This window comes from Vipera berus, assembly GCF_964194415.1.
Source record: "Vipera berus genome assembly, chromosome: 8".
In the NCBI taxonomy this organism is placed as follows: Eukaryota; Metazoa; Chordata; class Lepidosauria; order Squamata; family Viperidae; genus Vipera; species Vipera berus.
The window spans coordinates 11,039,928-11,065,467 of record NC_138211.1 but is presented as its reverse complement, the minus strand read 5'-3'; the positions used below and the strand labels follow the sequence as shown (position 1 = coordinate 11,065,467).

Here is a 25,540-nt window from a genome sequence, read left to right as displayed (position 1 = left end):
CAGCATTGGGTTGGATTAGAAGACCTCTAAGGTCCTTTCCAACTCTGTTATTCTGTTAGTAGAGTTGAAGACATAGTTCCATTGTAAGGTCCAGAAGCCAGAAAGGGACAGTTTTAACCCTTTGGGTCATAAATACATCCCTATCTGAATTCAAACAAAACACCGTGGTTGAAGGAAGAATAAACGTGAAACAAGGAATGGCTTCCATTTATGGTTCATAGAAGACATGTTGAAGTCTGCAAGATTTTCCAGATCAAATTTCTTTTTTTGGAAGAAGGATGATTTGTGTTTCCCCATGTTCTCTTCCAAGAATTCCCTGCTGTGTTGCATGGTGGTATGTTTTGCTTCAATACAACTGAAAGAAAAAGCTATGTATTGAGTCTGGTTTCTTCTCCAAATAACCAATGCTAAACTACAGAGGTGTTGGCATGGTATGATTAAAAAAAAAACACCCCAAAAAACCAAGTTGTTGTCTGGGATGGTGTGACTGAAGCTCTTTCTGGTTTTTATGTGTGCCACATGCCACAGAGAGAGAGAGAGATGCATCCATTCAAAATGGATGTAGCTTTAATCACACAACGCAGCTCCTATTTTGATTTTTTCTTTTTTTTTACATGCTCTGTAGACAACCCTACCGAATAGTCTTCCCAGGCATACTCATTCCTCTGGATCCAGAGCTGATCTTGGAGTGTTGCAAATAATGCACCACATCCAAGCTGGGCTTGTCTGTCTGTCTTTGTCTGCCATGCTAAAGTATTACTTGTTTTATTATGATGATTCATTTGAATTTATTAGCCACCCATCTCCAATGGACTTTGGCAAACAGTCAACATTTTAATGTCCACATCAAAAAAAAATTGCAAGTAAAAAAATAATAATGTAATGCTCTACCTCTATAATTAAATTAACGATATCCCTAAGGCCAGCCATCCTGTAATAATTACCTAACAGGCCCCAATATAACCTAGCATAATAGCAAGGTGATATTCAACTGTTAAGGGCTCTCTGGAATAACTCGGTTTTTACTTCTTTCCATAAATATCCAAAGGGACCCGATTCTGTAATGCTGGTGCTGTGATGGAACAGTTTGGCCCTTTTAATCTCACGGAAAGTGTTGGATTATTAGGAATTGTAGAGCATCCTGTGCAGTTCTCCAACCAGGTGTAAGGCAGTCTTGGAAAAATCTGCTGAGGTTAGAATATAATTTGGTTTCCCTCCTAATACCAATACATTATATTCACTCTCATTCTCTTTCTAGAGGAACATAGTACAGTACTAGGGGTGGGAGGGGAAAAAAGGTACTGGTTATGTTAAAAGTCAAAAGGGATTTTTGAAAAAAAACAAACAACACCAAATGATAAGGTGGGGAGATGCCATGAAGGCTTTTTGTCTCTCATCCCCTGGTCCAGGGGTAGGCAACTTTGGATAAGATAAGATAACCTTTATTGTCATTTTTTTTTTACTGTGGGCACAATGGCACACATCAAAAATGAAATTTAGTTGCCCGCTCTCAAAGTGAAACACATACATGACACATACCTAAAACATACTATATACAACATATGTATAGACCCACACCCCTACATATACATAACGATAAAATATTAAATACTGTCCATCTTGAATATATAACGGAAGGAGGAAGCCTGAGAGTTGACAAGGTTAATGCTGTATGGAATGAAACTGTGGCTGAATCTGGATGTTCTGCTACGGATACCACGAAGCCCCCTCCTCCCAGAAGGGAACAAGGAAAACAGGTTGTGAAGAGGATGAGTAGTGTCCCAGATAATCTTACAGACCGTGCTCAAGCAATGCTTCTGTGCTATGTCCTGGATGGAGGGGAGGGAACTGCCAAAGATCTTTTCGGCCATCCTCACCACTTTCTGCACCGCCTTCCTGTCTGAAGCAGTGAGGCTTCCAAACCAGACTGTGATGCTGTATGACGGGATGCTCTCGATCGTCCCCCTGTAGAAAGTGGTCAGGACAGGGGAAGGAAGATGTGCTTTTCTCATGCGACGCAGAAAGTGCAGGCGCTGCTGTGCCCGCTTCACCCGATTCTCACTGTTGAGCGACCAAGCCAGCCTACTCGTTAGCTGCACACCCAGGAATTTGATGCTGGTAACCGTCTCCACAGGTGAATCATTAATGCACAGAGAAGTGTGGCTGTGCCTACCTTTTCTGAAATCGACAATGATCTCTTTGGCATGCTGGCTCAGGAATTCTGGGAGTTGAAGTCATAAAAGTTGCCTACCCCTGCCCTGATCCATGCAGGAATCTCAGAGAAAGCATTCAGGGGAGCTTCTTTGATCCTAGATCTTGGATGATGGGATCTATGCTTTGAGAGACAGTTATGTACGATCATGATGTGAAAATATTCCTTCGAAACTTGCATTCCAATTACTTGACTTACAGCAGTTCGTTCACTAACTCCTCAAAGTTACAGCGGCACTGGAAAAAGTGACATACGACCGTTTCCCATACTTACGACCATTGCAGCATCCCCAGGCTCGCATGATCAAAATTCAGATGCTTAGCAACTGATTCATGTTTATGACGGTCACAGCGTACCCGGAGTCATGTGATCACCTTTTCCGACCTTCTGACAAACAAAGTCAATGGGGGAAGCCAAATTCACTTCACGATTGTGTTACTAACTGAATAATTGAAGTGATGGTGGCAAGAAAGGGCAAAACTCACTTCACAAATGTCTCCCTTAGCAAAGGAAATTTTGGACTCAATTGTGGACTTATAATTCGAGGACTGCCTATAATAACAAAAAGATTTCTTCAACCTATGAAAGAAGTCCACCTTACATCCGGAATCAATCTCTTTCCTTTCTGCTTGTGATCGCTTAGGTAGATAGTCAATGCAGTGTAGAATTAGAACCTCACGCTAGAATTGCAGGGAGCTGGGTTCAAACACTGCCCCCCCTTCCTCCAGACTAGAAACCACACTGGATGACTTTGTGTATGTCACTGTTGTTCAGCCAACCATATCTGGGCAACAGTCCTGTAGGGCAGGGAAAGGAAGGTCAGGAATATGTGTACTGCAGGGAATGTGTTCCAGGAATAAGTAAAGTTTTAGCAGAATTTGCAAAGTTTGCTGGTTTGAATGAGGCTGTCAAGCTACACTCACACCATATATAAGAGCCTTGGTGGAGCAGTGGGCTAATGCCTCCTTAAGTAACACCAGCTGCCTGCAATTAGTGCAGGTTCGCGTCCCACCAGGCTCAAGGTTGACTCAGCCTTCCATCCTTCCCAGGTAGGTAAAATGAGGACCCAAGCTGACTTTGTAATAATGCCACTTGGGGGGGGGGCGAAAGCCCTAATAAGCAGGCATATGCATAGAATGAAGACTATTGCTAAGCACAATTGATTTGTGCTTAGATTGTAAGCCGCCCTGAGTCTTCGGAGAAGGGCGGGATATAAATGGGATTAAAATAAAATAATAAATAAAAATATATTTTCTAGGTGATCTGCCAGTTTGTTCCTTCTTCTGTTCTGTTTTTAACTTAGGCTTTGACACATTACAAGTTTTATTTTTATTTTTTTAGTCAGGTTTAATTTTTGCTTCTATGGGGTGCAGGAAAGTCCTCTTTTTTTGGATATGAAGTATTTATAAGAATGTTCCTTGCCCCACCATCTTCTGCTAATAAATAAATGTTGAATTTCTATGGATTTGTTTTGCTTTTTTCTTAACGGAGTTGCAGCACTGGCATGCCTGTGGATCTTCTATCTATCCTATTAAAATTCAGACACATTGAAATAAACTTGTAGCCGAGAATCATTAATTAAAAAAACAGCTGGGGCAAGTTGAATTCATTGCTACGTTGTTAAAATATGTATGCATTTGTTAGAATTACAGTCTCACCTTCCTCCAATGCACGTTGCTAAGTACTTTGGTATATTTTGAATTTTATGTCTATGGAGATTTTCAGTCATCCAGGTCATAGTTGTCCCAAAGGTGCTTTTTCAAAAAGCAACTGGACTTTCTTTCTTTGTCCTTGAAAACATTTTGCTTCTCATCCAAGGAAGCTTCTTCAGTTCTGGAGAGAACTGGAGAGAAGCAAAAGGTCTTCAAAGAAAATCAAAGTCCTATTGAAAAAGCACCTTTGGGACAATTCTGAACGACATCCGTTTTTGGAAAACTTCTGCATGTTTAATGGATCAGGTTTTAGACCCCATTAATCCATTTTCCTTTTCACCATCACTCGAAACACCTTTTTATTCTGGGATTTATAATGATCCTGTAATGGAGTATTGAGCACCAGAGATTCAATTTGAAAAACAGTGGCTATTAGACTCTTATAAAAAGTTGGGCCAATGATGGAGGTTAGTAAAAATGAGGCCTTCGTGTTCAGGATCTGTGACTGTCAGGTTTTGCTTGGTTTTTTCTGGCGCTGGTGAAAATGGGATTCTAAACAAGATGGACATCTAGATCCTAGTCCAGAAAGTCCAGGCTTAATTGTGGCCTAATTTTCCCCTCTCCAAGTAGGTTTATTGGCAGGCAACAGCCTAGTGAAGATATCATAGAGGGCATCAGAGATCCGAATCCAAGAAGAGGTGGGGGAGATGACAAAGCAGTGGGGCTGCAAAAATGCCAAGATATTTGGACTCTGGAGGTGAGGGAAGGCTGAAGGGCACCTATTTTTGCTGCAGATCTTTCTTGGAGATATAATGCTGAATCCTAGAACTTTGTGGCCACAGTGGGTAGTTACGATTTTGCTACCTCCCAGGACTTGCGATTTGTGAGATTATCTAGTGCATCAAACAGACAGAAGGAGGGTGAGGATAATAAAAGGCACTGCAGAAATTAGGAAGTACTTTGCCCAGTGTAACATACCCCTTGTGCTTCTTTTGCAGTTCGCCTCCATGATAGCATATCCGAGGAAGGCTTCCACTACCTCGTCTTTGATCTGTAAGTAATACTTGGTTCTGAAGAAGTTCTGGACCAGCCAAGGTCTTTCTGGAATTCGCTCATCTTTATAAGTCTTCCCCGCTGTGGCTTTTTTTGTGGCGATGTGTTTTGGCTGCCACAAGTTGATCATCCTCTTTGCGGGTCGCTTTGGATAGCCTGATGCCCTCCCTTCCGGCACCTTCTGAGCAAATGTTTGCAGGCTGCCTCAAGAGCTGGGCAAGCGTTGCCATCTTAATAGATGAAGGTGGGCGAAGACTGCAGCTGCAGGGCTTCCATTAGCACGAAAGGGTGGGCAGGGAAGAAATGGGAAGGAGGCTATCGACACGATAGCTGTGACTCAGGGACCCTGGCAGGCTGGAGTCTTGCTCAACCCTTTTTGGAGACCCAGATGAGGCCAGCTAGGAACCATACAGAAAGTTGGCTCCAGGTCTCCAGATGCTGATTTTGCCTTGATTCCTTGCCCTTTCATTTGGTTGTGAAGGGGGTAGGCCATGTCCTGGGCAAAGTATCTGCCCGTGGGGGGAGGCACAGAGACAGGGTGTGCTTTGCTTGGCTGCCTCTCACTTGATTTCCAGATATAGAAACCAGTGATCTCATCTCCTCCTCCTCTCTGACAGCTCCAGTTAAGCAGCAAACTATATTTAGCTGTCCTCTGAGTCAGTGCAGCCCCTGCTTTCTCTCTCTCTCTCCCCCCCCCCCCTCTTTTTCCTTGCTTGGAGTCACACAGACCTTGGCATGGCCATGGCTGCAGCAGGAGGAATTGAAAGCTAGCAATAGATTTTTCCCTTCCATGTACACCCTGCACTGTGGCCAAAGGTGGCTCTGTGCCCAGCTGTAGAGACCATCAGATGCAATACTCTTTCAATCATTCTGTGTGCCATTGCAGGCATGTGGGATTAAATCTGGGTTCCTTGAATACCTGGCAGATTGAGAAGCATCTGTGCGAAATGAGGGGGGTTGAAGAGGAGCAGGCTATGGTCATCCAGTGAAGATGTTTGAAGAGCGCTAGTGCCTCTCATGCCCAAGACTTGATCTTGCAGTAATGATGTGGGTGCTGAATTGTCCATTTGGGTCTCTGCTGTAACCTTTATATATCCACTATGTTCTGTTTCCTAATCTCTACATTTCTGTATCAAAGAGGAATCATTCTTGTGCATTTGTGACATCCTGCTATTTAACACATAACCGTTCCTCTCCCTTCTAGCCTCTCTCAAAGTTTTTAATTAATTAATTACCATTTGGAGCTTAAAGAGTAAAGTCCAGAGGGACGCGGTGGCTCAGTGGGTTAGGGCGCTAAGCTCGTCGATCAGAAGGTCGGCAGTTTGGCGGGTCGAATCCCGAGTGCCGCGTAACAGAGTGAGCGCCTGTTACTCGTCCCAGCTTCTGCCAACCTAGCAGTTCGAAAGCACGTAAAAATACAAGTAGAAAAATAGAGACCACTACGGTGGGAAGGTAACAGCGTTCCGTGCGCCTTTGGCATCTAGTCATGCTGGCCACATGACCACAGAGACATCCTTGGACAAGCGCTGGCTCTTCGGCTTTGAAACAGAGATGAGCACTGTCCCCTAGAGTCGGAAACGACTAGCACGCATGTGCGGGGGAACCTTTACCTTTACCTTTACAGTATGAGAGAGAGAGAGAGAGAGAGAGAGAGAGAGAGGGAGGGAGGGAGGGAGGGAGAGTATTGCATATTGGTTGATTTGGAAGGGAAGCAGCATGGTGGCCTAGTGGTGAAGACATTTGCCTCCCACTCAGAAGATTCAGAGTTCAATCCTAGGTAGCAGCAGGTATTTTTCTCCTAGTGTGCAAAATATCTACTGTGAACTCTGCATAGGCATCAGGAGGGGCATCCAGCCAGTAAACACTCAGCTCTGCCCAGGCTACCCGAACTAAGGGATTACAGGATCATAAAAAGGGACTTGATTTAGTGGGGGAAAGGGAAAGGATATAAAAAAATGAACAGACTCCGATTATGATTTTCCCCCCCACAGATGTAGTCGAACGTTATTTGTTGAATGAAATAAGGAGAGTATATGATGGAAGTAAGGAGAATAAATGGAATGCTTAGCCAATAATTCAATACTGAGTGAAAGACAAGGGTGTGATGTCTCCTTGGTTGTTTGGTGTATTTTTTGGATAAGCACATAAGATACACTTGTGTTGACATTAGGGGAATATGGATGTACATGTAGTTTTGTAAGCGGATGACCCTGTATTGTTGGCTGAGAACCCAAAAGATCTGTAGCATAGATTATACGATGCAATAAAGAGTATGGATCTGAAAATTAATATATCAAAATCAATAGCTGTGTTATCCAGGAAAATAGCATGGACAGTTGCAAGTTATTCATAAATGTTATTCATAACTAGAGCAAGCAGTCGGATTTGTTGAATTCCTTCGTGGAATATTTGCTAACAACGGAAGAATATTTTGAGAAATTGTAAGATGGTAGAAAAATAGTGGTATGGGTCAAGAGTAAAGTGGGAGATTGAGAAAGTTGTAACTGAATGGAGTTGATGAAACCCTCGGAAAGAATGAACATGTTAAAGAACAAAAGGCAGTAACACCAGCTGCCTGCAATTAGTGCAGGTTCAAGTCCCACCAGGCTCAAGGTTGACTCAGCCTTCCATCCTTCCGAGGTAGGTAAAATGAGGACCCAGATTGTTGGGGGCAATAAGCTGACTTTGTAATAATGCCGCTTGGGGGGGGCAAAAGCCCTAATAAGCAGGCATATACATAGAATGAAGGCTATTGCTAAGCACATTGGTTTGTGCTTCTTAGATTGTAAGCCGCCCTGAGTCTTCGGAGAAGGGCGGGATATAAATGGGATTTTTTTAAAAAAGTATATGAATCAGTTTATGAATAAGAATATCTTGTAAGGAGAAAAAGAAATATAAAGCCCTAGTGATTGGTAGTTATGTAAATTAAATTTAGCTGTATTTCTTCCCTTTTAAAATTCATGGCTTAAGTGGCTTTGGTACAGTGCGTCTTACTTGTTTATTGTACTTGATGTAACATTGCTTGCCCTGAAATAACTAGTATTCCATCTGGACGAGAGATAAAATAGAACTTCTCCCAAAGAGGAGAAGAGAAGAAGAAGAAAAAGAAAGTGGACAAATGACCTCAATATAAATGTACCATTTTGGGGTAGCTGCAGTGAGATTTTAAACTACATCTATTTACTTTCAAGTTAAAGTTAGGCCTTTTCTGACCAAACAAATGCAGTTTTGTCACATTAGCAAGCCTTGGCAGCTGCTCAACAAGCTAGACTTACGTTGGCTTTGGTGAGATTCCCCGATGGAAGTGAAATCGGGTCCATGACAATTTATTTGGGTCATGGGCCAGGCAATTAAGTAAGAGACTGAAAGAAGATTAGAACTCACAGCAAATGGTCCAACTCTTTCGGGAATAGTTGGATTCAGTGGTTGTAATGGAAAGGAGGAATAACTTTGAGGAGGAAAACCTTAAGGAAGACACCGGTCTGATTAAAAATAAATAAATAAATTAAGTCCCAGCCGGTCTTGTAACATGAGAACATTTCTCAGACAAGATTCTTCTTCTCTATGGAGATTCTCAGTCATCTAGGTCATGGTTGTCCCAAAGGTACTTCTTCAAAAGGCAACTAGACTTTCTTCATTTTTGCTTGAAGACATTTTTGCTTCTCATCCAAGACGTTTCTTCAGTTCTGAAGAAGCTTCTTGGAATCTTCAGTATGCAGTAACCTTCAGTTCTGAAGAAGCCTCTTGGATGAGAAGTGAAAGGTCTTCTTCAAGGAAGTCCGGTTGCCTTTTGCAAAAGCACATCCTTGTTCTCATGAAGATAAAGGAATAGGGTGGGGAGAATTACATTCAGTACTGCAATATTTTGTCCCATAACTTTATGATTAAAGTAGTATTGACATGCATACCTTGAACATCCTGGTCTGGTCTGCCTTGAAAGTGATATACTCTCCAAATGTCCTGTTGACAAATCTCAAACTTTGGTTGTTTCACCTTGCAGGGTCACGGGTGGTGAGCTCTTTGAAGACATTGTTGCCAGAGAATACTACAGTGAAGCTGATGCAAGGTGAGTGGTAACTCCACAGCCACCTGTCCCCCCTCCATCCTTCTCCCTCCCTCAGCCCCACCCCCTCCCTCTGTTCCCAAATCCTACACCAGCTTGAACCTGTGAAATATGAACCCATCTGTGATCAGGGAAGTTTGGGTGGGGGTGGGAGCCACGTGGTTGGGTTCAAAAAGATATCACATGATTGCAGTGATGTTCACATGTCCTTTTGGCACCAGTGGTTGCCATCATGTGCCCCATTGCCTCATACAGTGCCAGCCAACTCTGCCGTATACCCTTGGACTGCTGCTCTTGATTACATAGTAGAGAGTGGAGATTTTGTTCACCTCATAGTTGTGAAGAAGATAGAATTTATGTGAGGCATTGCAGGGTGAGAATAGATGCACCTATCCTGGTTTCTTCCTGTGCCCCCACTGCCTCCCCCTTTATATATGATGCAAGTTCTCGCAGTACCTCTGATCATTTAAGGATACTCTCTTTTCCAAATGAAGTTTCACCAGAACAGTTCATCCCTAGCTACCAGCTCCTTTTTTGCTAAAAAAAAGTGTGACAGGTGAGAGAGATTTGGTTGGAGAGCCAAATGACGGAGTATACTCCCACTATTACAAACAGGCCTTAATCTGTGGCTTGAGTATCTCATGTTCAAATGGGGTGTTAGCATTTTTAATAAAGGAAGTTGTTAGTGCTTTCACACTTTAATTTTCTCATCCTACTTCAACCATAGAGAGATTGGCAGTGCTCTAGACTAGTTCGGAGGTTGTATGGTCTCCTTGGCAGATGATTGTCGGTCTAACCAGGATAGTTGGTGATAAGAACGGGAGGTGTGCAAGGATGCGAGAAAATTGGAGTAAGGAATAAAAATTGGATGGGACACAATAGAGAGTAGTGTTTGCTGGGCAAAGTATCTATCATTAGCACAGAGTCCAAAGCTTCATGAAGTGATGCACCCAGGGCCACCAAATTACAAAACAGGATTGCATTTGAGAAGCATTCATAGCTACAGCTGGGAGTCTGAAGTTTGTCAACCTAGATTGGAAGGAGTTCCAACCTTTGGAGTGGTGCAGAGGAGCAGAGGTTGAGGAGATAGCAGGAGGCACCAAGGAGACATCAGCAAATTCAAATGTCATTTTAAAGCTTTCATAACAAGAGATTGTTGACCAAGGCATGAACGTGTTAGTCAAGAAGTACATTGTCAAGTTATTTCTGTTTGAGTTAAGAAACATAGCCATTTCCCAAGTGTTCCAGACATTTTGCAAAGAAGACACTCTAAGAGAGGGAAGCCATAGCAATCCCAGAGTTTAGAATCTGGTATAATTCTTCCCCACACAATTTCAGCTTTTCTACATTTTTACTTTCCTACCTTGTTCCTCCAGGGCTTCAGTGGTGAGAGAAATACCACAGGAGAGCAGAATAAACTCCAGCCCATTGTTTTTGATTTTGTATGCTCCTTAGGACAGCAACCCCTGATTTTTTTATACTCTGTAAAAGATCAGGGACAATGATAGTCTGCTATAGATAATAAAATCTTGTGTTTTGTTTAAGCACCTCTGATTTGATAGTAATCCTGCGTGAAAACCGTAAGCCCTTTCTCATGGTGGCTTCTTGCCCATCAGGAGGGGCCTAACGATGGAAAAGCATCCTCTGTTATTCTTAAATAAAGGTGGTCCTCAACTTACAACATTTCATTTAATGTCTGTTCAAAGTTACAGCGACACTGAAAAAAGTGACTGATGATCATTTTTTTCCACATTTGCAGCATCCCCAAAGTCACGTGATTTACACACGGATGCTTGACAACTGACTCACGTTTAGGATGGTTGCAGTGATCCCGGAGGTCACGTGATCCCCTTTTGTGACCACCTGATGAGCAAAGTCAATGGGGAAACCAGATTCCCTTAACAACTAGGTTGATAATTAAAGAACTGCAGCAATTCACTTAACAAATTTTTATTTTTATTTTTTTATTTTAATCCCATTTATATCCCGCCCTTCTCCGAAGACTCAGGGCGGCTTACAATCTAAGCACAAACCAATGTGCTTAGCAATAGCCTTCATTCTATGTATATGCCTGCTTATTAGGGCTTTCGGGGGGGCCCCCAGCGGCATTATTACAAAGTCAGCCTATTGCCCCCAACAATCTGGGTCCTCATTTTACCTGCCTCGGAAGGATGGAAGGCTGAGTCAACATGGGGCCAAACTCACTTAACAAATTTCTCACTTAGCAAAATAGATTTTGGGCTCAGTTGTGGTCGTAAGTTGAGGACTACCTGTATTTGCCTTCTGAACAGTCCTGCTAAGTACATTGGAATTGCCAGTAGGAGGGCAGAGACTGGTGTGCGTGCAAGACACTCGTCAAGCTCAGCACTGTTCCAAATCCAGCCGGTGAAACTCATCCACCTTCAGCTCGCAAAGCCAAATGATGCCTTAAAATGGTGTTTCTCAAACCTTGGCGACTTTTAAGATGTACGGGCGTTTTCCCTCAGCTGGCTGGGGAATTCTGGGAGTTGAAGTTTATACATCTTAAAGTTGCCAAGTTTTGAGAAACACTGCCTTAAAAGCTTCCTTTTTTTAAGTCCGCGGTTTCTTGCCCAAATTAAGCAGTGTTCTCTTTAGCCCTCTTCTCTTGAAAAAAAGAGCTGGACATTGACAGATTAGCAAGTGTTCCCAGTTCCAGCAGTTATGCTGGGTTCGTCTCAAGAGAGAGGTCAGGTACAGCTAATAGCCTAATACCCCAAATAGCTGAATTAAGAAACAGGAGAGATAAAACATACGCAGGGAATTCAGGAAATCACACAAGCAAGCCAGAGACATGCGTGAAGGTGCGGTGGGCTGGGCAGGCTCACAGAAATGAGAGACTTTGTCCGAGAGGTCAGGACCAAAATAGGTTCAATGGGATGGGATGTAATTGAAGCACACGAGAATGATTAAAAACACATTTTATGAGCAAGTTGGCCTCTCCCTTCTAGGCTCACCAAAACACTGCAGGGGAGATGTCGCTTTTGCATGGAGTGGTACTCCAAGTGGCTTGGTTAAATCATTATATTGGTGAGTTTTGACATAGCTTGCTAGGGGATCCCGCCCTTGTGTGCTTCACATTATGTATGAACCAAGCCATTTTAGCTTGTTCGACATACCACAGCAAGAGAAGACGTAGTGCGATGGGTGTTTCCTGCGTATAGAACTAAGTTTTGTAATAATATATACTTTATTTTTCTCGATCACTTACTAACTTAATCCCTCTGCTTAGTTGTCATGTAGATCTGAACTGAAGGAGCCCCCTCAATGGATTCCTGACTTTGTAGTTGTGTGCAGTATCTGATGTGCCGCTTTGATCTACATCAGTGGTGGGATTCAAATAGGTGAACAACCGGTTCTCTGTGTGGTTGCCACTTCCGGAAGTCCATTCTGGGCCTGGGCAACAAAAAATTAGCTACCGGTTCTGCCAAAGTGGTGCGAACCGGCTGAATCCCACCACTGGATCTATATATAAATTGTAAAGAGATAATAAAACACAAACTAATACAGAATAAAGAAAACAAAGGGGGGGGAAAGCAAAAGGGCCGAAAGAAAAGGCGAAAAGAAATAGAAAGAAAAAAGCTTCCCTATTCCTCTTCAACAAATACAAATATGGTTGCAAAGTTCTCCCTTACTCTATGATTACAAAGAAAAAAGTCCCTCACTTTTTTCTGTGATCTAATTTTATTTTCTAGTTTTCAGAATCAAAAATCACTGTGCCATTTTTTTCCCCATTTCGTGCAAAAAAAGTCTGTAAGGAGTTTCCATTCAGCCAGAAATGTAGATACAGTGTTATGTATGCAGGCACCTGCATAGCAACAGCCACCAGGGGGCGTTGGCCTGAACAGTTTCGGCGGGAAACCTAGGGCCAACCCCATTGGCTGTTAGCTTACCTGGCCAGGTATATAAAGAGGCCAGGTAGCCCTCATTCCCCAGTTCACTACCCCCTTCAATAAAGAGCTGAACTCACACACCGGCTGGCGTCTCTTCCTTGCGTCGGACCCACTACACAATATACAGTCTTTTCTTTAATCAAGAAAGTTAGTTTTGTCTTCTGTGGAAATTCCACCATCTTCACCAGCCATTCCTCCATTGTGAGCGGTGCAGAATCCTTCCAATTTGGGGATGTAATAATCTCGCTGCAATTTTCATATAGAAAAACAACATTCCATGGCTTTTTTCTAGATATCTGTCCATTAATTTCAAAACAAAAGCCTCTGATTTAATTGAGCATTAGTCTTTAAAATCTTCTGAATTAATGTATCTATTTGTATCCTTTTTTTAAGCTTTTTTCCCATGTTCACCACACATGATACAATGTAACTTCATGCTATTCACGTTTACAGCATAAATTTGAAGTATCTTTATACATTCTTTGTACATAATTTCTCTGGTGACAAATACCAAGGATACATAACTTTATAAAAATTTCCTTTAAGACTAGAACATAATTACATTTCAGTTCTTTCAACCACCCATTTTCCCGGTGATCCATTTGTATATTGTAACCAAAATATTCAGCCCATTTTAGAATACGTTATTTTGCTTGTTCTTCTTATTTATTTCAACAAAACTTTATACATTTTAGCAATAGCATGGTCATCACTGGCATGTAATTCTATTTCAAAGTCACTCTTGCGTTGTTCAAAACCATAAAATCTTTTACCCACTTTAATTTTTTCTAATAATTGTGCATAGGAAAAACCTTTGACAAATATATGTTTCTATTATCAAATCTTTTCTTGATTTTATTTTACAGTTTCCTTGAGAAAATCCTAGTATATCACAATAAGTTAAACATTTATGTTTACTTATCACTTATTATCTATAAAATGCTTCTTAGCTGAGAGCCATAAAGGTATTTTGGGTACAATCTAGATTTATTTCGCACTCTAAAAATAGCCCACATGACATTATGATTTATGAAATCGACATTGTTAGTTTTGTCATATAGATATTTGTGCTACCCAATCTCAGATAATATTCTTCTGACTCCAACAGCCTTCTATTTCTTCTGGAACCTTCTGGAAGTTTTTAAGAAGAGATTGGACAACCATTTGTCTGAAATGGTAGGGTTTCCTGCCTGAGTAGGGGGTTGGACTAGAAGACCTCCAAGGACCCTTCTAACTCTGTTATTCTGTTCTAAACAACACCTCCTTTCAACTAAGTTAACAGCGGCACAGTATAATTTCAAATCGGGTAAATCCAATTCTGTTTTTCTGCATCTTATAACATCATATATAATACTTAAGATTTTTTCCCCTGCCCAAGAAATTTAGATATGTCCTTCTGTCACTATTTAAATGGTACATCAATTATCAAGACAGGTATTATTGAAGCAAAAATAACATTCTAGGCAAAACCTTCATCTTAATCACAGCAATTTTCTTCAGCAATGACAATTGTACTTTATCCCATCTTAACTTGTCTTTTTACACTTCATTCCATGTCTTAACATAATTATTTTGAAATAACATACAATTCACATTTGTCATGGTCATAATGAATTGTTTTATCTTCTCAATCTTAAACCCCATTTTATTCATTAATTCCATTTGATTTTGTATCTTCACATTTTTGTTAACATTTTAGTATTCTGTTTATTAATCTTGAAATTTGCTAAAGCCCCAAATTCTTTTAATTTACTCATTAAAAGTTCAATTCCCTTTGAAAGGATTGCTAAAAGCAGAACCAAGCCATCCACAAAAACTCTTAATTTGTATAACTCTTTTTAAATTTTTGTTTGTGAGTCTGTCATCTTGTCTTATGTCTCTATTCTACTGCATATTTCAAGAACTAAAATAAATAAGGGGAACAGTGGACAACCTTGCCTTGTTCCATTTTGTATCTCACATGGTTTGGTTAAATCCATATAAACAATTATTTGGCCATCTGTGAAGTCTAGATCAATTTCACCCATTGTATAATTCCCCCCCCCAAACATTTTTTGTATCTTTAAAGAAAACTTTAAAGAAAAAAGTCCAGTTCATTTGATCAAAGGCCTCATATTTGCATTTAAAAAGATCATTGTGGCTTCTGTGCCATTTTCTATGTTCTTCTGGATTAACATAATACAATTTAGGCTTCCTACCATTTATGGCCAGCTTCTGTCTTTTCCTTAATTATTAAGATTGTTTTTCCCTGATAAAACTTAATGTTCCTTTGTGGGTGGGGTTGGTGAAGAGGAGGGTTACCGAGATGGTGTCGTCAGTGGAGAAATGTGCTTTCTTTTAGACTGAGAATGTCCATGTTGAGGTTTCAGTTGAAGCAGAGGTACACCACCTAATGACCTCTGGATGTTTCAGACTATGACTATCCAGATCCCTTACCGCTGGCCATGTAGCTTGAAGGGACTGAAATGCACAACAACTGCAGGCTATTTAATTGGCGGCTGTCCAACTGAATGACCTCAAGTTCATTCATGCTTTGAACTACAACTGCCCTCATGTCTAGTTGGGAAGTCCAGTGGTCAGGGATCAGGAGAACATAATGTCTGGAGAGTGCTAGGATGATGGCGAGGGGGTAATTAAAATCAGCGTCTGTTTCCCATTCACCAACCTCGTGTCCTCTGTGGTTTTTTTTAATTTTTGAAATGGAATCTTGCTGTCTACCACTTGTATCTATAAGAGAGTTTTCATCGCTTTTTAATCCCAAGTTCATTGCAGGAGTTCTCTAAAGCCAGTGGCAGAGACAATAAACTCAGAACAAGAGATTCAGAAAAGGTTCGTCCACTGATTTTCCAGACAACATCCTAAAAATTCAGATTAGGATGCATACTGTTAAGCTCATAGCCAGACCCATCAGACAGAATTAAAGCAGATATTCAGAACTGCCAGATGGTACAGCCCTTCTCTGACTATGCAACTATAGATTATAGCTGGAGGATTATGTGTTGGAACATACCTAATATCAACATTTTTCTTCTGGGAGAAAACCTGACTGATCTTTCTATTAATAGGAAATATTTGACATGGGAGAGCACGTAATCTTGAATTCAGTTGCCCTACCATAGCTGCAGATTTAACAGAAAAAATATTTGTGCAAATCTGTACTCAATAATAAGAAATGTATCAACATTGCCCAACGTGGCACTTAGAGATGCCACCTGTAGAATCTTTAGCCATCGGAAAGTTAGAAAGAATTCTGGGAACTGTCATCTAGCAATTCTTGCTGGAACAAATTCTATTAAGGATTTTTTTTAACCTACATGTAGCTTTTAAAGGTTCCCCCGCACATGCGTGCTAGTCGTTTCCGACTCTAGGGGCCGGTGCTCATCTCTGTTTCAAAGCCGAAGAGCCAGCGCTTGTCCGAGGACGTCTCCGTGGTCATGTGGCCGGCATGACTAGACGCCAAAGGTGCACGGAACGCTGTTACCTTCCCACCGTAGTGGTCCCTATTTTTCTACTTGCATTTTTACGTGCTTTCGAACTGCTAGGTTGGCAGAAGCTGGGATGAGTAACAGGCGCTCACTCTGCTATGCGGCACTCGGGATTCGACCCGCCAAACTGCCGACCTTCTGATCGACAAGCTCAGCATCCTAACCCACTGAGCCACCGCGTCCCTTCTTCTTATGAGCTATCTACAAAAAATCTTAATAGTACCACAGAGGTTGACTGGAATGGGAGAATATGAAAAGCACAGGACTGGGGATGAAAGGGCACTGGCAGGGGTCAAATTAGGATTTCCATGAATAGATTCTTGGAGGGAGGGAGATAGATCCAGAGAAGCGTGGTAGTAGCACATAGAAGAGCATGAATTGAATTAGGCTAAGAGGTGATCAGGAAGAACCTACACTTAAAACATCAAGTTGGTCCGATGGGTCTCAATCAGTGGGATCAGGTGAGATCTTTTTCGTAAGTCTTGTCCATATACAGTATGCACAATCCCTTACTCCATGTTACGTCCCATGTGTAACCAAAGCCATGTTGTCACTACTAACCTTTTGTATGGACCCATAGGAGAAAAACAGCATTTCTCTTTGCTTCCCCACTTGAAACAGAGCTACATTAGCTGGACCCAGGTGAGCTGTTTAGAAGGAAAACTAAACAACGAGCAGCTGATGAGGTTGCAGACATGGTTAGACCATGCAGTTTGCAAGTATGGAAGTGCCTCCTTGATCAGGCCTTGCCTATAGGTGTTTTTTATGGCTTCTGAGTCGAATTCGCAGGAGCACGGTGGCTAAAGTGGTGGGAACGCTGGGCAGATTAGCAAGCCCTCGTTAGAGACCTGAGAACTGCTATGGTTGAGCGCTCGTCCTTTGCTCCAGCTCCTGCTGGAGACATGAAAGGAGTCCCCAGATGGGCATTCCCAGATCAATGGTGATGTCACTGAATAATCCTTTCAATCCAGAAGTGCCTCAGTGCTTCTGAAAAAAAAAATCAAGTAAAAAAATGCCAAAAAAGTCAAACTCATGGATTTCCTCCTCCCCATCCCCCTTCACTATACCTGGCAGACTGTTCCTTCGTCCTTGTTTCAGATGGCTACTGAACTACAGCCCCCTTAAAGGGTCTCTGAATGCTAAGTGTCTCTTTTAGATGGGGGGGGGAAGGCTCGTCCCTCTTCATTTTGGGCTGATTTTGCCCAACCACTTTGGTCCTCCTAAACATCCTTGTTTGGAAGAGAAGGGGAAATCCGCTCTCTAGCTTGGCTTCCCCATTCTCACACCCTGACTGGGCACAGTTTCTGGTGTCATTAACAATCTCCAACCTGCACGCATCTTGTGATAACCCCGCTGTGGTCTCAGAGCTTTCACAACATTGTTTCTCTCCTTCTCTCGTTCTCCCATATCTCTCCCCTGCCCCCTGTCCCTTTCTGTCTGTCCATCTGTCTGTCCCTGTGGATCGTTCCCTTCCCCGCACTCCTTCGGAATCCCTGATTTTTGTTTCCTGCCATACACATTTCTGTTACTCTCTCCACTCCACTCTGTTTGGGTAATCTCTCCATCCTTCCTCCTTGTCTTCTCTTTTCTCTCTCTCTCTCTCTGTCCTTCCCCCCCTGCTGCTCCTCTTCTCTGTGTGGTTCCTCCTCGCCCTCCCAACCCCTGTTGTCGGCCTCCCCCTTCTTCCCCACCCCCCTTCTCTCCCCTCCTTTCCTTCCCGTTTTGTTTTGCAGTCACTGTATCCATCAGATATTAGAAAGCGTAACTTACATTCACCACTATGCCATTGTGCACAGGGATTTGAAGGTCAGTATACATATGCCTTTCACCCTCTTAGAATGTGGGGTTGGGAGGACAGGGCACTGCCATAATAAATTGAACCTGGCCAGGTCTGGGGCTTCACAGTGCCAGCTTCCTTTTATGGTTTGGCATATGGGGTGGGCAATTATTCAGAGATGTTTTTTTTTTTCACCTTGGACCTGCATGGCTATATTCTTCTCCTCTGTGCAACACTCCAGCAAGGGCAGGTGGGTGCAGGCAGGTAGGAGATATGGGATGTCCCTCCCACAGCGTCACTCAGGCCCAGATATACTGATGCACCCAATTCCAGATTTTCTTGGGGCAACAACCCCTCCTGGGCACCTGGGGAAGGGGCAAAGTCAATGTGGCATGCTTCATCCATTCATTTTTCCACTTGTTTTTGTGTGTCTGTGTGCTCTTTCTCTTTCCCCCTCTCCCTCCTTCTCTTTCCTGGTCTACATTGATGATTTACCGCAATTGCTTCTTCCCAACTCTTGCCCCTTTTTTTCCTTTGGAACCAAAGCATCATCTTATGTCCTCTCAAGATCAGAATTGATATAGGTTGTGGTTGAGCTGGAGTGCATGCCTTTGATGCAGATAAGGAACACCCAGAACCTGGTTCAGGATGTTTAGCCTATCTGGGTGATCGAGAATAGTATCTAGATTAGACATTCTTAGACAGCGGACTCATTAAGCCAGCCTCCCTTGAATCCTTGCTTTGTGATAGGAAAAGGGATGCTGGGGACTCTTCTCATTGCTTTGGGGTGCGTTATGCACAATGCTGATGTGAGCTTCAGCTTCTCAACTTATTTAGTGACCTAGAATATGACGTTCTTACATAAAGACCTAGCGGTTTCTCTCATTCAGGATCCCAGCTTCTGAATGTTGTTGTAGAACGGGGGAAGGGAAATCTAATTAAAAGAAATTGATTACTTTCCATAAAAGAAAACTCCTTAAAAATCTATAGGGGACAGGGTAGAGGAGAAAATGGAAGGGGTTTCCATGCAAGATGGGTTCCCTTGGCCATTTTTGAATAAAGAGAGCGGGGGGGGGAGAAAAAGATTCATTCAAAGGTTGGCATCCATTCCGAACATGCAGTTGTTGTATAATAGCCGCTGGAGAAACAAAACATCTAAGTCAAATCCTAATTCCTTTGATTAGGGAGTGTCCTACAGTGAAGAGGACAGAAATGATTTAAAGTCAGCTCTAAACAAAAGTTATGCACAAACAAAAGTTATGCACAAAGCATAACTATGTAAACTTGTGTGTGCGTGCATGTGGATTACAATCCATAAATTTCAGTCAAGAGGGCTTCATGTTGTAGAAGATTCATTTGGGTTGATAACAGCACAGAATGTTGGAAAATTCCTCTGGAATAATTGACTCTTTGAAAGGATAGGATGCTTTTATGGAAAATAGACCTTACGGGTTTCTGCCAATAGTGGCCTTTGTTCTACCATCCTGAAAGAGAACAAAGACGCAACGGGTATCGCCATCTTTAAGCTGGCCTTTGGGCTTCCATAGAACAGAGTATGACCAAGGGGCAGGGGGGTGTTTCTCTGTGTTTCTGAAATTCATTTGCAAACTAGGCCACACACCAGGAGGCACTGTTACTGATTTCATTTGGCTAGATATGGGGATGGTGGGTGGGGAAGCCAGGATTTTCTGATGCTAGACACAGTATGTGTGTAATAAATAGCTGCACAGAGATCCAAGTGGCATTCTTCAAATTCTTAAATCAGGAGCTGTGGTGGCTCATTGGTTAGAATGCCGTATTGCAGGCTAATTCTGCTGACTGCCAACCCACCAGCAGTTTGGCAATTCGATCCTGACTGGCTCAAGGTTGACTCAGCCTTCCATCCTTCTGAGGTCAGTAAAAAAATAAGGACCCAGATTGTTGGGGGCAAGAGGCTGACTCTGTAAACCGCTTAGTGGGGGCTGCAAAGCCCTGTGAAGAAGTATATAAGTCTTAAGGGCTGTTGCTATTGCTAAATCAACCATTCTGAGACCATTTCTTAACTAAAACAACAACAACCAAAAACTAATTTCCATTCTGTTTGTTAGACACTCTCTGGCTCAAGCAGAATCATTCAAACAAACCAGTCAGGCAAATATCATTGTCCCCTGTTCTGTGGTCTCCTAACCATCTGTTTGGTTGAATGTTTCTTAATTTGTTTCTTAAACTGTACGGGGTAAAGTATAGCGAACTGCGTAAACAAGATCCAGGAATGAAATGCTTCTGGGAATGGTTGTGCAGGTTGAAATACATTTCACTCTGTTTTTCTTTTTCCAATCTCAGGTATAGGCTGTTGCATTTCTGTCTGATTCCACGAATGTAGGAAATATGTGTGCAGCTGTGTGTACATTTATCTTCATAAACACTTTTTGCATGCATGCAATTTTCCATCCTAGAGATTATTTACATGTGCTGTTAAAGTTGTAATCCCTGTCACAACATTTTGAAAAATGCATTTATCATTATGTTCTGGTTCTCATATAAGTTTTAAAAAAGCGATTTAGTTGGCATTAAAATGCAGACTGAACTAATTTCTCCCCTGACCTCAGTTGATTTCTTTTCAACCCCCCACCCACCCACCAGCTTTTTTTTTCTTATTTTGGCTCCACTGATCCTTAGACCAAAGAAATTCCCACCCCTCCCTCTCTTCATTCATATTTAAGGTTTTGAAGCTCGGGCTTCTCTTTTAGTGCATCTATTTTATTGCTGGAAACTCACAGCATTGTAATTTGTCAGTTTATTGCTGAATTTTGGCACTGAGAATTGCAGAAGAGTTAGTAAAAGGGGATTTTGGAAGCTAGCCATGTACGGGTCAGAAGTCTACATGATGACATCACCAGTGGTCGAGATCAGGGGTCTTCAAACTTGGCCCTTTTATGACTTGTGGACTTCAACTCCCAGAATTCCTCACCCAGAGTGCCTGGCTGAGGAATTCTGGGAGTTGAAGTGCACAAGTCATAAAAGGGCCAAGTCTGAAGACCCCTGGTCTAGATAGTCCTTCAAATACCATTGGCTCTATATATGTGCTTTACCTCTGAAAAAGGCATAAATTATCCATATAGGGGCCCCTGAGCTAGGTGTTGGCTGTTTTGCATAGCTTATTTTACTTTATAAATCAAGAGAAATTTGGTATCCTCTCTCCTTCTGTTTACGAGGAGCAATAACTCATTTAACACCAGAGACCAAATGGTTAAATCTTAAACACGTTTACATACAAGTATCTTCAATCTACTGGGGTTCTACAGAGGAATCTTGTGGTCCTTAGTCATTGCCTCAAGTATCTGGTAGCTGGGGCCTTGGACTACATCACCCCTATGCAACCTCTCCTTGTGTGTTGATCTTAAGATGTGCCTCAGTTACTGAGCGCCTCTGGAAGAAGAAGTTCCAGAAAGGCTCGTTATGATCTAGAAAGCTCGACATGGCATAGGGCCTGATTAATCCCATATTACACCCCTCCTGCGTGAGCTGCATTGGCTACCAGTTGCCCTCCGGGTGAGATTTAAGGTGCTGGTACTTACCTTTAAAGCCCTTCATGGCTTAGGTCCGGGATACTTGCAGGACCATCTGCTGCCGGGAACAAATTCCCATCGTCCAGTACGCTCACACAGAGAAGGCCTCCTCAGGGTACCGTCAGCTAGGCAATGTCGGCTGGCGACCCCCAGGGGGAGGGCCTTCTCTGTGGGAGCGCCAACCCTATGGAATCAGCTCCCCCCTGAGCTTCGGATGGCCCAAAACCTCCAATCCTTTCGCCGCGGCCTCAAAACACACCTGTTCCACCAGGCTGACCTAGACTAACAGGCATTTTAATTAATTTATATTTAGTATTTTTAATTCATTTTTTAAATTCTCTAATTTTTTATTGCACTGATGTTCTCAATTTCATTTTATCTTGATTTATGTACTTATTATATGTTTTGTTGTTAGCCGCCCTGAGTCCTTCGGGAGATAGGGCGGGATATAAATCCCATCAATAAAATAAATAAATAATAAATAAATTTGAGAGAGAGAGCCTCATGGCGTCTCTCCAGCCAATACTATGTGACAAAGTCAATCCACTTTGGGTCCTTTCAATTAGTCAGTGTCTTTATGACCCAGGAAATGCGCCTTCTCTGATGGGGTGCCTGCCCTCTGGAAGAACGTTATCCCCAAGATCTGGGTGGCTCCCACCCGAATGATATTCTGAAAGGCCTTCAAGGCGCCTGTTTCCCCACTCCTTGGACTAGGGTGGGAATATATTTTTCCCATGTATTTTTCTTATTATTTTTCTTGTTCTATATTTGTTTTTTGTTGTTGTTGTTGCTGTTGTTGTTTTTTTATTGCTGACATGGTATTTCACTGTTTGCCCTATTGTGAGCTTTCCAGAGTCATTTGGAGTCTGGTGCCACCTAAATTGAAAGCATTAAATTAAGAAGAGTTGTCGGCTGTATGTCGAGCAAGGCTTCTACTCTGATTGAATCTGCAGGGGAAAAAAATATTTTAATTACGCGTCTCAAATAATGACCGAACCTCCAGTATGGGTGCTAAATAAAACTCCCAAATGGTAGTAAGGTTTTCTGCAGTCACAAGATTTGCTTGAAAGAGATGTTCACATGTGCTGGGCTAGATTCCAAAGCTCTTCTAACACTTGGCATCATTTTCCATAATGTGCAGATGGCTGCTGCCAAGTTAGCCTTTAGAAAAGGACAGTGCTATTTCTGGATCCTGACCGTACCATGTTCCAGTTTCCTAGAGGAAGTATTTTTCTGGCTTGCCTTAGAAGCCCACAGCTGACATTAAAGGTGATGCCTCTACAGAGATCAACTCAAGCTCCACTCATGGTGGCTTGGATTCCTCTATGTCCTTTTCTTGGCCACAGTGCAGAAATGGTTTGTCCCGTTTTTCTCCTGGGATGTTTTATGGATTTCCCCATCTAACCTAAACCTTGGCTATTTTCCTGGAGGTGTGCCATTTCCCAAACTGGGCCAGTGCTGCTAATGTACCTTATTACCATTTCTGCAACAAATAACCGATCTACAGCAACTAAAGGCCCAGTTCCATAATAAGACATAGTTTTATGCTCCTTTCCATAATTGCCAACACTGGAAAGATTTTAAACATGATTTGTAACAAAGTTGGGTATATATATATATATATATATATATATATATATATATATATATATATATATATATATATATATATATATATATATATATATATATATATATATATATATATATATATATATATATATATATATATATATATATATATATATATATATATATATATATATATATATACACACACACACACACACACACACACACAACATGATTTGTAACAAAGTTGGGTATATATATATATATATATATATATATATATATATATATATATATATATATATATATATATATATATATATATATATACACACACACACACACACACACACACACACACACATATACATATACACCAGTGTGCTTTAATAAAGCTATTTTCAAATGCTCTCTTTAAAATATGCTTCTCTGCAGCAGGAATGACTTTTTTCCTGCATTTTGGGATGTAAAAAATGAGCACTTTTCAGTTTGTCATGAAGCAAACGTCATTTCTCATTGATACCTGAGATCTGTTAGCAAAGCAGTTCTGTTCAACAAGACACGTGACATTCAGAATACCTGTAGCAAACAAGAGTCTGTATGTCTGCCTTAGGCTACAGATATAGGTAAATTCCAGTAATGTATTTATAATAGGGGAAGCAGCACTGCAGCTGTCTTGAAAAGGTGCATCTGTTGAATGTGAGGAAGATTCAGACTTTTTTGATGCTACTGGCCAGGAAAAGAAGTGGTTATATATATTCCGCTGCAGAATGTTACAGTTCCAGTTGTTCAAAGTCTCCTACTATGAAAGAAACCAGGTCCTGCCAAGAGTAAAATATAAGAAGAATTCCAGTAAACCTGTCTTGGCCAATTTTTTGCCCCCAGAAGACTATGGGAAATCATCTCTTCAAGAAAAAGAGAAGCATCCCTGTATCCTCCAGTTCCTTAGCAACTGAAATAGAGATGGAGTTGCACAATGTTAGAAAATACAATAGTCATTATTAGTATCTATTGATAAACTCCCTCAATCCCCTTTGAAGTGTCCAGCAAGATAGCAACTTGCTGTCTCCACTATTTTGAGGGATCCCATGCAAAAAAAGGTACTTCCCATTATCTGGTCTGAGTCTTCCACTTCCGGATCTGTTGGATGAACTTGAGTCCTAGCTGGATTACCACCTAGATATGAGGTCTTCCTATTCCCTTTCTCTGCCTCACATCTGGTTTTTTCTCTCTCTCTCCTATGGGTCCATGCCTAACCTGTCTTATTTGTCCTTTTTCTAAGCTACAATTCTTGTTGCGGCTGCTTTCCCAGCTCATCTGTTCAATTACAGCGTTGGCTTTGCACTTTTCTTCAGTCTTCATAACCAGAGCCTTTTTGAAGAGGGCAGGAAAGTGTCAGCCTAGCAAGATAGTCCAGATAGGAAGCACGGCCTGATGGACTAATTCTACTTTATTGTAAGGTTCCATTAATGGAATCTTGCAAGTCTGAAAGTACATTTCTCTCCCGCCACCTTTACAGGTCAAGAAACTAAGGAGGGTCCCTTCTGAGATGTTTGTCACACTAACATTCCTTGTGTGGGATCAGCTCTTACCTTACCATTCCCCTGTCTTTGGATTCTGCCCCTGACTTCCAAGGTCATTCCCACAAGGCAATAGGGCGATGCCGTGGATCCCTTCCAGAATATAATTTAGTATTTGAAGCGATCAGATGGATCAATACTGTTCAATCAAAGCACCAAATTGTTTCAGTTTTCCCACCCTCCTTCTCAATAGACTATTAATTTTAACACATAAAACAGAGAAGGAAATAGCAAGAAAGAAGGATTCAGTATAGGGAGGGAATATTCAATGACCTGTTTGCCTTCAGGGCTTCTAGCTTCTTAAAAAGTCTCTGTTTGTTAAGTCGGGTTCGCGGATCAATGAGACGCAGGCGTAGGTGTGTGTATGATCTTTATTGGTGGTAGCGTGGTCTGAACTGCCAGACAGCGGTTACCTGGGCATGCTTTATACCTGCCCAGGTGAATGCCTGACCAATAGGATTTGAACCCTGGTTTCCCGCGGGCCAGGCAGCCAATCCTTTTAAATCCGGCTTTCCCGCCGAACGTTGTTCCTGTCCAGCTCCGCGCTTCTTGATGCGGCTGCTACACGTGTATGCCAGCCCAGCATACACTACACTGTTCATGCCCTAAAGGAGGTTACCTGAACTCCCTTTTATAACTCTGCAGTGGTCAATCCACAGTTTCGTTTTTGGGGAAAACAGGAATGGG

General features: G+C 41.9%; 1 protein-coding gene across 4 annotated transcripts in view; it reads left to right on the top strand.

The window, feature by feature from the left end:
* The window catches only part of CAMK2B (calcium/calmodulin dependent protein kinase II beta), a 173,546-nt gene that overhangs the window by 81,221 nt on the left and 66,785 nt on the right, over positions 1–25,540 (top strand). For all 4 annotated transcript variants that reach the window (XM_081333755.1, XM_081333754.1, XM_081333753.1 and 1 more), the window contains exons 4-5: positions 4,863–4,917; positions 8,918–8,983. In XM_081333755.1, the coding sequence (XP_081189881.1) occupies positions 4,863–4,917; positions 8,918–8,983 (121 nt within the window). The remainder of the gene's footprint in view (positions 1–4,862; positions 4,918–8,917; positions 8,984–25,540) is intronic.